We start from the raw sequence: 11,994 nt of genomic DNA on the forward strand, positions 1-11,994 counted from the left end.
TGCTCAGGCTGGTCTCGAACTCCTGAGCTCAAACAATCTGCCCGCCTCGGCCTCCCAGAGAGCTAGGATTACAGGCGTGAGCCACCGTGCCTGGCTCCATTAGCACATTTTAAATTCTGTAAATATCTGTTAAATGAGTCAAATGGTTTCCCTTTGTGGTTTTAATTTACATTTGTAGGATTTCTAATGAGGCCGAATATTTTTTCTTTATGAGTATTTTTTCTTTATGTTTCCTTGTCTATGAAATGTTTTTTATATTTTGTGTCCAAGTTTTCCTTTATTGACAAGTAGTTATTCTGTACCATTGCTATATACAAATATTTGGTCAATTATCTATGATGCAAATATCTTATCCCATTTTGTAACTTATCTTTTATCTTTTTTATGGTATCTTCTGGAAAATAGACATTCTTAATTTTATTGTAATCAAATTAGTTTCTTTTTTTGATTAGCACCTTTTGGTGTCTTAAGAAATATACTCCACCCCAAAGTCATAAAAATATTTTCCTACTTTCTTTTTGTAAAACTGTTGAAGTTTTGCCTTTTATATCTAAGTCTTTGTTGCTCCTGGAGTTTGTTTTCGTACATGGTTTGAGGTAGCAATTCAATATAATCTATGTGTGGATTAGCAATTGCTCCAGCACCTTGTGAGCTCCCATTTTAGTTGCATTGTCCTATTTATGAATTCCTGCTCCTATATTATGCTGCCTTAATTACTCTAACTATATATCTTGATGTCTAGTAGGAAAGTCTCCCTGTCATGTTATGCTTCTTTAAAAATGTCTTAACTATTTTTGAGACTTTGCTCTTCCATAAATTTTGGAATCTGCTTGTCAAGTTCCATATAAGACCCTCTTGGGATTTTAATTGTAATTGCATTGAATTTGTGGCTCAATTTAGAGAAAATTGACATGAGTGTATATCTGTGTGTGGGGGCGGTGTGGGTGTGTATGTTAAATAAAGCATTTGGAAGAGTACCTGATATACAGTAGTCAGTTAACTAGATATTATTAATAGCTCTTAAATAGCTATCATCATCTTTATTGTATTGAGTCACCCTGTCCATGAATATTATTTTTTCTCATTTATTTATGTCTTATATTATCTCTTTACATTAAAGTTTTATAATTTTACCTCCTTGAATTTTACATATTTTGTTAGATTTAGTACTTGATAACTTACCTTTTTCTTCCTATTTTAACATGACAATTTTTAAAAACACTTTTTTTGTTCTCTGTGTGAAATTGGTATTATTTGTTCTTTAATTATTGGTAGAATTCGCCAGTAAAAATGTCTGGATTTTCTTTGTAAAAGTCTGTTCAAGTTTTTATGCACTTGTAAGTAATTTTTGGTAGTTTATTTTTTGCTTTGTGATTTAGTAGATTTCTTACTAATGACGTATTATTGGACCAACAGAGTGAAGGTCAGTTTTTTTCTACGGGGTGTTGCTCAATGGAATATTTTGTCTCGACATGTGGAAGAAAGTGCATTTTTCAGAAAATTCTGAAGGAATTGAAGAAGGCAGAATGGCAGAGGAGTAGATGCAGTCCACTGCTGGGGTGGGAGACAGGCCTAGGGAAGGGGCGACTTTCGGGAGCAGGAGGGCACTGGCTAGCCGGTACTCCTTTGCCCTGTGGGATGCTTTCTACTTGTCACGGTGCCGACATGAAGCTTACCTGGAGGGGTGGATGCTGCGGGGTAGAATATGTGCACTTACATACAAGCACTATTCCAGAGGGGTATGGGCTTCAGAGTACATTGTGATCCCCTCGTGTGTCCACATTGGATTCCTTCACTCAAATCACTGTGGAGTCTTCACACTAGCATCTGCTTTCATGGGGGAGGTGCAGACACTTCCCAAAGCATATGAGGATAGGGGACATTTTAAGGGAATCAATTTCCAGAGTCTCAAATCCCACAGGTTTTTCTTTCTGAACAGTGATCTGAATCGCACCTACAGTCAGCAAGTGTTCCTGCCCCTCCCCTTTGTACAGATGAAAGGCTTATCTCTGTCCACCCTGCATGTTACTGGTGGTATTTCCCTGGAACGGAGAAACCCACTGGGCCCCAAACAATGAAAAATACTGCTGTTGATAAAGAGAATGACTCTAATGACGGGGCAAAATCATTCTATGGGTCAGTGATTCCAGCTCCTTGCCTTATGCTAAAATGAAGGAGCCCTAAATTGCTTCTGATAAATCATTAAAAATACTTTTTGATAACAAATCACTGTGTGGAAGACATTGCAGAAGGGTTCAAAGAATGAGTGAAATTCATCCTTATTTAAAAGAAAGGAATAAAAGTGATGCTGAACCTTGTCTTATTCTAACAAGTAAGATTCACTCACATATTTATGGATACTCTACAGGGTTCTTTAAGAAATTAATTTCAAATAAAATTTTACTTTTTTGCTTACATAGTTATCAAAATTTATAATACACATACCTATTTTGTTGTGATCAATTGTACACAAATAAAAATGATGATATAAAATGGAATGATAACTTGATCCTGAAAAAATTGCTTCACACTTAGAACCTTAAGAAACAAAGAAAACTGGATTGGTTCACAGTAAATACAAGTGATCAGTTACCATAAAAATATATTAGAATAAAATTATAAAATAAAAGTAGAATGTAAATATGCATTCAAGAATAAAAAGAGGAATAATGTAAAAATTTGGACCATTAAAGAAGATCTTATGCATTTTAAAAATGCATAGTGGTAGATATCAAACTGACATGGCATATAGATCCCACTCCATACTTTTAAAAGCATAATGTAATCATGTGCATAAATGTCAATGTGTAAATTTAATGGAAATTATATCTTTCAAAACAAAGTAAACTTATGATGAAAAAGTTTACTATCAACTTAGAATTCTGTAAAGGGTAAGTAGCTTTTTAAAACACCTTTAGGTTAATTCAAGCAAAACTCCTTGAAGGCCGCTGTATTATCTAAAGCTATCTGTTCCCACATGGTAGGGTAGGTACGTGCTAAATTATTATCTCCAGTTTACAACTGGAAACAGAAGGTCAGAGGGGTTAAGTGATTTGCTTAAGGTCATAAAACTAGAAAATGACAGAATTCCAATTTGAACCAGATCTGTTGGGTCCCAAGCTCAGGGTGCGTCCGCCACAGGGCAACCCCTCTCCTCTTCTGAAAACATACTAAATCCTTACTACTCAAAGTGTGGTCCGTGGACCAGCAGCCTAGGCATGATCCAGAGGCTTGTTGGGAATTCAGAATCTCAGACTCCAACTCAGACCTGCTCAACCAGAATCTGCATTTGAACAAGATCCTGGATGATCTTCACTCATGTTAGGGTCAGGGAAGCTCTTCCCTAGAGCACATTGTACTTTCTTCCTCCTCTGCTTCTGCCCAGCTTTAACCCAAGGACCACCCATGGCCTTCTGGGATAGTCAGGTCCCAACAGTCCCACTGTCCATTTTTGACAGCATCCCTCAGTGTGTTGATATAAGTAAGTAACCTGGTGTTCCCATGTGACCTTTCCAGGGTATTTGGTCTTGACATTAAAGGCAGAGACTGTGGTGATGAGGCAGCTCAGTGGTTCACCAACTTCTTGAAAACAGAAGCCTTCAGGTTGGTTCAGTTTGAAACGAGCATGAAGGGAAGAACATCAAGAAAACTTATCCCCACTGCTGTACAGAGTTATCAGGTGAGCTTACAGAGAGTTTGCTTTCACTCCTACCAGTTACCCTTCTCTGTCTGGCTTCCTGCCCAGCCTGCAAAGAGCCTCTCTTGGGACCTCAGTTAGGAAAATATGGTAATGGCCCAGGTGAGTGGTGACGAGGGCACGAGCTGGGCAGAGGTGCTGGAGATGGAGAGGACAATGAGATGTCTCGAAAGCGGGATCTCTAGGGCACACGAAGGATTGAATATGGGAGCTATTGTGGAGGAGCTGGGTGACTCCCGGTGGGTGGAGACTCAGGAGAAAACCGGTTGGAGAAGTGAAAGTGAGAAGTTTGTTTGGGACTAAACCCAAGTTTCCTGAAATGAGAGGTGCAGCCTTTTCCAGGCCTTCCCTTCACAGTCGTGGGGTACGGTTATTTCAGGTGCTGGGAAGGCACCTCCTCCTGAGGAAAACTGTCCTCTGCGCCAGCCACGGCCCAAAGGCCAAAACCCTTGGTTCTGCTGTGAGCTAAGTAAGAGCTAAAATGCAAATAGCTCAGGGAGTTTCTCCACACAGCCCCTGAACCACCAGCTCCTTGAGGATAGGGTTTTTTATCTGCTTTGTCCACTGCTGTTTCCCCACCTAGATCAGGGCCTGGTGCCTAAGAGGGGCTCAGCAAATGCTTATGGGGTGAAAGGGTGGTGTTGAAGAAGTTATTCCTGGAGTACGGCTGATGGCAGCAGACCCTTGCCTGCTGGAGGGTGTTGTGGGAAGGGTCACTGGTGAGGCAGGAGTGAGGAGCATGGAGGAGGAGGTCTGGGGCAGTTGACACTGGCCTTGTCCCTCTGTGTGACTAGAAACTGTGCTCTGGCACTGACCTGGCCATTTCTAAGCCCGAAGTCACCTCTGCCTCCCAAACACCACTCCTCTTCTGCACTTAGGTGGTTTTGCTTCTGGACTTTGCTCAGCTTTGCAGTTGGTCTAAGCAATTTCATGAGGTGGTGAGGCCTGATTGTTCTGTGTTCTTGGTACAGGTGGCCTACCCAGACTGCAGCCCAATCCTGATCCTCTCGGAAGCCTCGCTGGCAGATTTGAATACCAGAATGGAGAAGAAAGTGAAAATGGAATATTTCAGGCCAAATATCGTGGTGACAGGCTGTGATGCTTTTGAGGAGGTAAGTGTCCCACTGCTTTTGTGTATCATGCTCAGATGTGCTGTTCAAGGTGCTGAAGGAACTGCTCTTTCCTCTAGCTAGTACCAACTCAGCTCCTCCAGGGTTAGCAGTGGGGAAACCCTCCTTTTCTAAGAGTCACCTTAACCTTGTGGAGTTGTTCACTAACTGCTGCCACCATCTCCTCACTGGCCTCAGGGGAGCCTGCTCACCCTTGAATGCCTGGGCCCCAAAGCAGATAGTCAAGACTGCAAATTGTTGCAAATCTGAGATTGGAACATATAATCATAGCTCAGGGATATCAGGCAAACGAAGATATAAAGAACAGCCACCTCCCATTTCCCTGGAGCACCCAGGAGTGCTCCCAGAGATTTGAGACTCCTAAAAGCCCCAGACATCAAAGTGGAAGCCAAGAGGATACAAGAAATCTGCCCCGGAAACATTCCGTGCTATGGTCTGAGTTCCCTCCCAGAGGACGCACATGCTCTCATGTGGGACTGACACCAGAAATCCCCCCCTCTTCAAGAACATGCCACATCAGAACCCAGTAGGAACCCTGCAATCTTTGTACAGGAAATACATGTGGCTGGGTGTCGCTTGGTAATAAGAAGCATCAGAAGTCATATTAAGCTGGGGGGAGGGTGCAGAGGTGTGCTACACTTTCAGAGCACTGAATGTAACAATGACAAATACCATTTACTGGGTGTTTACTGGGCACTCGGCATTGAACTAATTAATTACTTCAGGCAAATGACTTTATTTGATCCTCAGGACAACCCTGTGAAGTCTGTATTGTTATCCCCTCTTTATAAGGAAACTGAAGCTCAGAGCTGTTGCACACTCTGTCTCGCATACAAGTGGTGGTGTTGGCCTTAGAACCCAAGACTTGCAACTCCAGCTCCTATGGAGTTGGATGGCAGCTCCAATTTATACGTCCCAAGTCGTTAACTCTGAAAGGAGAAGCTTTTCAAAACCTTCTCAATTCGATCCCTTGCTCAACCTTGAGTGACAGCACTTCCTTTTGCGTGAATATAATGTGCCCTTATTTGTGGGTAAACGTTATCCTCACTATAAACCTCTGCATGGAGCCTAGTATAAGTCATTGTGTGTGAAGGCACTTTATAGTACATGATAATTTGAATAGCAGCGTCTCAAGAAGTTGTCTCCTTGGTGATGCTATCTTGTCATTTGTTATCTAATTTCTTTAATTCCTCTTTATATTTGTTAATTTTAAAAAATTGATTATTTGCTATGAGTCAGGCACAGTATCTAGGAGCCCTAGATACAGAGATGAAAAGATATGGGTCCTGCCCTTCAAAATTTTCTAGTACGAGAGGTATGGCCAGGAGACAATGACAGTCAAGTTTGAGAAGTGCTTTCGTGTATTAATTTACTTACTTAGAAGGTACCAGGGATGCTTAGAAGTAGAACTGCCTAAATCTGCCTGGAGAAGGGAGGACTGGGGGTGGAGAGGGGCCTGATCAAGCTGCCCAGAAGCAATGCTGCGCATGCACGCCAGGGGCAGGGGACAGTTTCTGTGGGTAAAGGAGACAGCCAACTGGTAGGCCTGCAGCATGGGAGGCCACGAAGAAAGGGGTTCCCGGGAGTATTTTAGAACCACAGGAGTGGGGCTGGGGATAAAGGAGAGGTGGTGGGAGGAGGCTGGACTGGGACCTGCTGGAGGCCACCACACCAAGGAGTTTGGATTTTATGCTGTGGATATTGGAGAGGTGGTCATGATTCTGAGGAAGGAGGTAACTATGATTTGCATTCATCTAAGAAATACCGACTAAATGCCTGCAGCGTGCCAGGCACATACTATTCTGGTAGCTCTCTAGGACATGCATCGAAACGTAGGGAAGCCAGAGACAGAGAAAACGGTGTGATGCCCAATCAGCAGAGTCTTTTTCCTAACATGCGGACCAGCAGACCTTACCTGAAGCCTACATCAGCATCTGGATAAGGCTGTTCGACAGCATTAGCCCAGCTGAATCTCAACCTGCGGGGTCTGGAGAAGCATGGGATTCAGAGGGTGGGGGGTCGCAGGGCTCAGAGATGACAGGCGACTGATGGTGCCGGAGTGGGAGTGGGCCCCGTGTGCTCAGCGCTTGGCTCCTCCAGGGAAGGAACTCGAGTTTCCTCCCCAAGAATAAGCCCAGATTTTGTGGGACCTGGAGTTTATACAATTTGGAGGCCCCTTTAAGAAAAAGAAAGTAACAAAAAATAAAATTAGGTTCAGGGCCCTGGAAGATCTGGGGCAAATGAGGGGCCTGAGGCTCAAGCCTCACTGGTTTCCCAGTAACCTCTCCTGCTTCTCCAGTTCCGGGTCCTCTCATTGTCTGGAAGAGTGCACACAAGAACAAAGTCGTTGAATGCTTGTTGGACACCAGATGAGATTAGTGCTCCCTAGTAAGAATGCATGTGACTAAAGGTTGGAATAGAAATCGGTCCATGGGGGGAGAAAAATGGCGGAGTTAAGGTAGCCTCCTGGATCCCTGCTTCCAGAAAAAGAGACGTAGATCTCGGTCTGCCACACACAATCGAATCGCTCTCCTGCAAAAACAGTGAGGTGAATCGGTGGAGATTCAGCGGGGGACACACACATCAGGAAAAAGAATAAAATGAATGGGAGACAGGAACGCAAAACCTGGAAAGCGTGGACAGACAATAGAGAGTGGAGCATGAGACGGCGGCGCCAGCCTGGCCAGTAAGTGCACCGGGACAAGTCCCTCACGAGACAGTCTAGCTTCCCCACTGACTTACAAGCCCACCGAGAGGCAGGGGACCTGTGTGAAGTGGATGTAGAACTGGGTCTGGAAACGTGGGACTCAGCGGAGAGGGGACACGAGCTGGAAGCAACTTGAACTCCCCGGAGCTCCGTGTCAGGACTGCACCGGACAGGGGAGGAGCTGGGCTGGGCTACCTCCGGAGGCAGTTAGGAGTCAAGAAGCTGGTCTCTGGCACCCAGTGGGTCCTGAACGGGGAGGTGATTACTGAGTAGAGGACTCTAACCTGGAAACTGCCGCTGGCCAATGGGACTGCTCAGGGTGGGCTAGTAGAAGCGAAAGCTATTGCTGGACTGGTGTGAGATTGGGGGAGGGAGACACAAAGGAGACAGCGGAACACCCTGGTGACTCAACTGACTCCCTGATCGGGTACCTCCCAGCTCCCTCTGGAGCCAGCACCCTGGGGGCCGGCGAGCGCCAGCTCGGGGCCCACAGCAGGTCGCAGTACGGTGCGGAACGGCTCCCTTCCCCCAGCCTGGGAACTCTCGCAACGAGCTCTGCCCTTCCAGGACCTAAAGTCAATTAGCCGGGCCCGTTTCTTTGAGCGGAGAATTCTGAGTGCCTCCTTAGTTGTGAGGGGAAGATGCATGCGGAAGCTGAAGGCGCTGGGGAGTTGAGTAGGTTGGGAAGGCACCCCCTCCCCCTGGCCAGCGCCTTTTGTTCGGCCTCTGAGCTTGCAACAGTGAGACGTAAAGAGCCACTCCCCCTCTGTGACAAACACCAGTCCCTGGGGATTTGGCACTGACCAATAGCTGACAGCCCAGTGATCTTCCTCTCTAGACTGGTTCAGGTCATCCGGTACGATTGCATTTCTGCCTCCGGTCAGCTACCAACAGAGAAACCCGCGACTAGAGAATCAAAACCCCAGCAAGAGACCAAAACAAGTTCCCCAAGTAACCCCTCCCATCAAGAGAACCCTGGACAACATACTAGTGGCTCCCTCTAGCGCCGGAACAAAACAAAAGTAACAGCGGATCCAGATGGGAAGGACCCAGCGAAAGATTTCTGGAAGTATGAAAATTCAAATGGAAAGCACAACCCCAAAGAAGAACACCAGCTTTCTAGCAATGAACATTAACCGGGTCCAGAATACTAAAATGACAGAAGAAGAATTCCAAACATGGATTGTAAGTAAGCTCAATGATATGCAAGGAGAAATGGATAACCATCACAAGGAAACCACAAAAAAAATCCAGGATTTGGAAGAAAAATTCACTAAAGAAATTGAAATATTAAAGAAAAATCAAACCAAACTCCTGGAAATAAAGGACTTATTCAGGGAACTTCAAAACACTGTGGAAAGCCTAAAGAACAGGGTAGATCAAACAGAAGAAAGAATCTCAGAGATTGAAGACACTCCTTCCAAATAATAAGTCAGTCACAGAGACTGAGCAGAAAATAAAGAAAAAAGAAACAAGCTTACAAGAAATGTGGGATTATGTGAAAAAACCAAACCTGCATGTGATTGGTGCTCAGGAAAATGAAGAAGAAACCACGCAAGGGCTGGATAACCTATTTGAAGATTTAATAGAGGAGAATTTCCCAGGCCTTGCTAAAAATCTAGATATACAGGTACAAGAAGCACAGTGGACTCCAGGGAGATTCAATGCAAATAGAAAGACACCACATCATGCAGTCATCAGATTGACTAAAATATCGACTAAGGAAGCCCTACTATGAACTGTCAGGAGAAAGAAACAAGTAACATACAAAGGAAAGCCTATCAGAATAACTTCAGACTTCTCAACCGAAACCCTACAAGCAAGAAGAGCCTGGGGCCCCATTCTCACTCTTCTGAAACAGAGTAATGCCCAGCCTAGAATCTTGTACCCTGCAAAACTAAGTTTTATATATGAAGGAGAAATAAAGACATTCTGAGATAAACAAAGTGTGTGGGAATTCACCAAGACAAGACCAGCTCTCCAAGAGGTACTCAAAGCTGAATTACACAAAGACCAGCACAATAAACACTCACGAATGTAAAACCACTCAAAAGCTAAAGATCAAAGGCTAGAATCCACAATGGCTCAAGAGAGAAAACAAAGCAACAAAAGGCAACTCAACAGTTTGATGAACAATTTACCCCACATATCAGTTCTTTCAATAAATGTGAATGGCTTGAACTCACCTTTCAAGAGACATAGGCTGGCCGAGTGGATAAAAAAAATACAAGCCAGGTATCTGCTCTCTTTAGGAAATGCATCTAACCTGCAAGGATGCATTTAGACTCAAGGTAAAGGGGTGGAAACCAATATTTCAAGCAAATGGAAGCCAAAAGAAGGCTGGTATAGCAGTTTTGATCTCAGATAACTTAGTTTTTAAATCAACAAAAGTAATGAAAGACAAAGAGGGCCACTATATAATGGTGAAGGGTACAGTTAAACAAGAAGATATAACAATTCTAAGTATGTATGCGCCCAACCTAGGTGCACCCAAATTCATAAAGCAAACTTTACTTAACCTAAATAATTTGATGAACAGCAACACCATTATAATCGGAGATTTCAACACCCCACTGACAGCACAGGACAGATCCTCCAAACAGAAAATTAACAAAGAAATTATGGACTTAAACAGAACCCTAGAACAAATGGGCCTGACTGACATTTACAGGACATTCTACCCAAAAATCACAGAATATACGTTCTTCTCAGCAGCTCATGGGACATACTCTAAGACTGACCATATTCTAGGACACTAAGAATGCCTCAGAAAATTTTAAAAAATAGAAATTACACCATGCATCTTCTCAGATCATAGTGCAATAAAAATAGAAATCAGCCTCAGCAGAAACTCTCATCTCTATACAAAGTCATGGAAATTAAACAACTGCCTGCTGAACGATTCCTTCATAAATGACGAAATAAAATTGGAAACCAAAAGATTCTTTGAACTAAACGAAAAAGGTGACACAAGTTACCAAAATCTGTGGGATACAGCCAAAGCAGTCCTGAGAGGAAAATTTATCACCATAAATACTTATATCCAAAAGTCAAAAAGAGCACAAACAGACAACCTAATGAATCGACTCAAAGAACTGGAAAAAGAAGAACAGAGCAACCCCAAACCCAGCAGAAGAAGGGAAATTATAAAGATCAAATCACAGCTTACTGAAATTGGCAACAGGGACACTATATGGAAGACTAATAAAACAAAAAGTTGGTTCTTTGAAAAAGTAAACAAAATTGACATGCCCCTGGCTAAACTCATGAAAAACAGAAAAGAAAAAACTCCAATAAGCTCCATCAAGAACAAAAAAGGAGAAGTTACAACCAATGCCAAGGAGATTCAAGATATAATTTATGAATATTACAAAAACCTTTATGCACACAAACTGGAAAATGTGGAGGAAATGGACAAACTTTTAGAAACACACAGCCTCCCTAGGCTCAACCAGGAAGAAATTGAATTCCTGAACAGACCAATATCAAGGACTGAAATTGAAACAGCAATAAAAAACATTCCTAAAAAGAAAAGTCCCAGACCAGACGGTTTCACACCCGAATTTTACCACACCTACAAAGAAGAACTGGTGCCTATCCTGCAGAAATTATTCCACAACATCGAGAAGGATGGACTCCTCCCCAACACATGTTATGAAGCCAACACAACCCTGATACCAAAACCAGGAAAGGACACAACAAAAAAAGAAAACTACAGACCAATACCCCTTATGAATATAGATGCAAAAATTCTCAACAAAATTCTAGCTAACCGAATCCAGGTGCTTTATTAAGAAAATAATCCACCATGACCAAGTGGGCTTCATTCCAGAGATGCAGGGATGGTTCAACATACGCAAATCTATAAATGTAATTCCTCACATAAACAGAAGCAAAAGCAAAAACCATATGATACTCTCAATCGACGCAGAAAAGGCATTTGACAAAATTCAACACCGTTTTATGATAAGAACGCTTAACAAAATAGGCATAGACAGGGCTTACCTAAAAATTATACAAGCCATTTATGACAAACTGACAGCCAACATCATACTGAATGGGGTAAAACTGAAAGCATTCCCACTTAGAACTGGAACCAGACAAGGTTGCCCACTCTCTCCACTTCTATTCAACATAGTGCTGGAAGTCCTGGCCACAGCAATCAGGCAAGAGAATGGAATTAAAGGCATACGAATGGGAACAGAAGAGATCAAACTCTCACTCTTTGCTGATGATATGATACTGTATCTAGAAAACCCCAAGGATCCAACCAAGAGGCTACTGGAACTGATAAATGAATTCAGTAAAGTTTCAGGATACAAAATCAATACACACAAATCAGAGGCTTCCATATACGCCCACAGCAGTCATACCAAGAACCAAATCAAAGATTCAATTCCCTTCACAATAGCAACAAAGAAAATAAAGTACCTAGGAATATATTTAACTAAGGAGGTAAA

At 43.0% G+C, this 11,994-nt stretch overlaps 1 protein-coding gene across 1 annotated transcript in view; it reads left to right on the forward strand.

Annotated features, from left to right (window-relative positions):
- MARC2 (mitochondrial amidoxime reducing component 2) overlaps positions 1–11,994 on the forward strand; it is a 45,891-nt gene that overhangs the window by 12,816 nt on the left and 21,081 nt on the right. The window contains exons 3-4 of the mRNA XM_012662193.1: positions 3,517–3,679; positions 4,669–4,809. Of these exons, the coding sequence (XP_012517647.1) occupies positions 3,517–3,679; positions 4,669–4,809 (304 nt within the window). The remainder of the gene's footprint in view (positions 1–3,516; positions 3,680–4,668; positions 4,810–11,994) is intronic.

Source organism: Propithecus coquereli, unplaced genomic scaffold (assembly GCF_000956105.1).
Source record: "Propithecus coquereli isolate 6110/MARCELLA unplaced genomic scaffold, Pcoq_1.0 Scaffold756, whole genome shotgun sequence".
Classification (NCBI taxonomy): domain Eukaryota; kingdom Metazoa; phylum Chordata; class Mammalia; order Primates; family Indriidae; genus Propithecus; species Propithecus coquereli.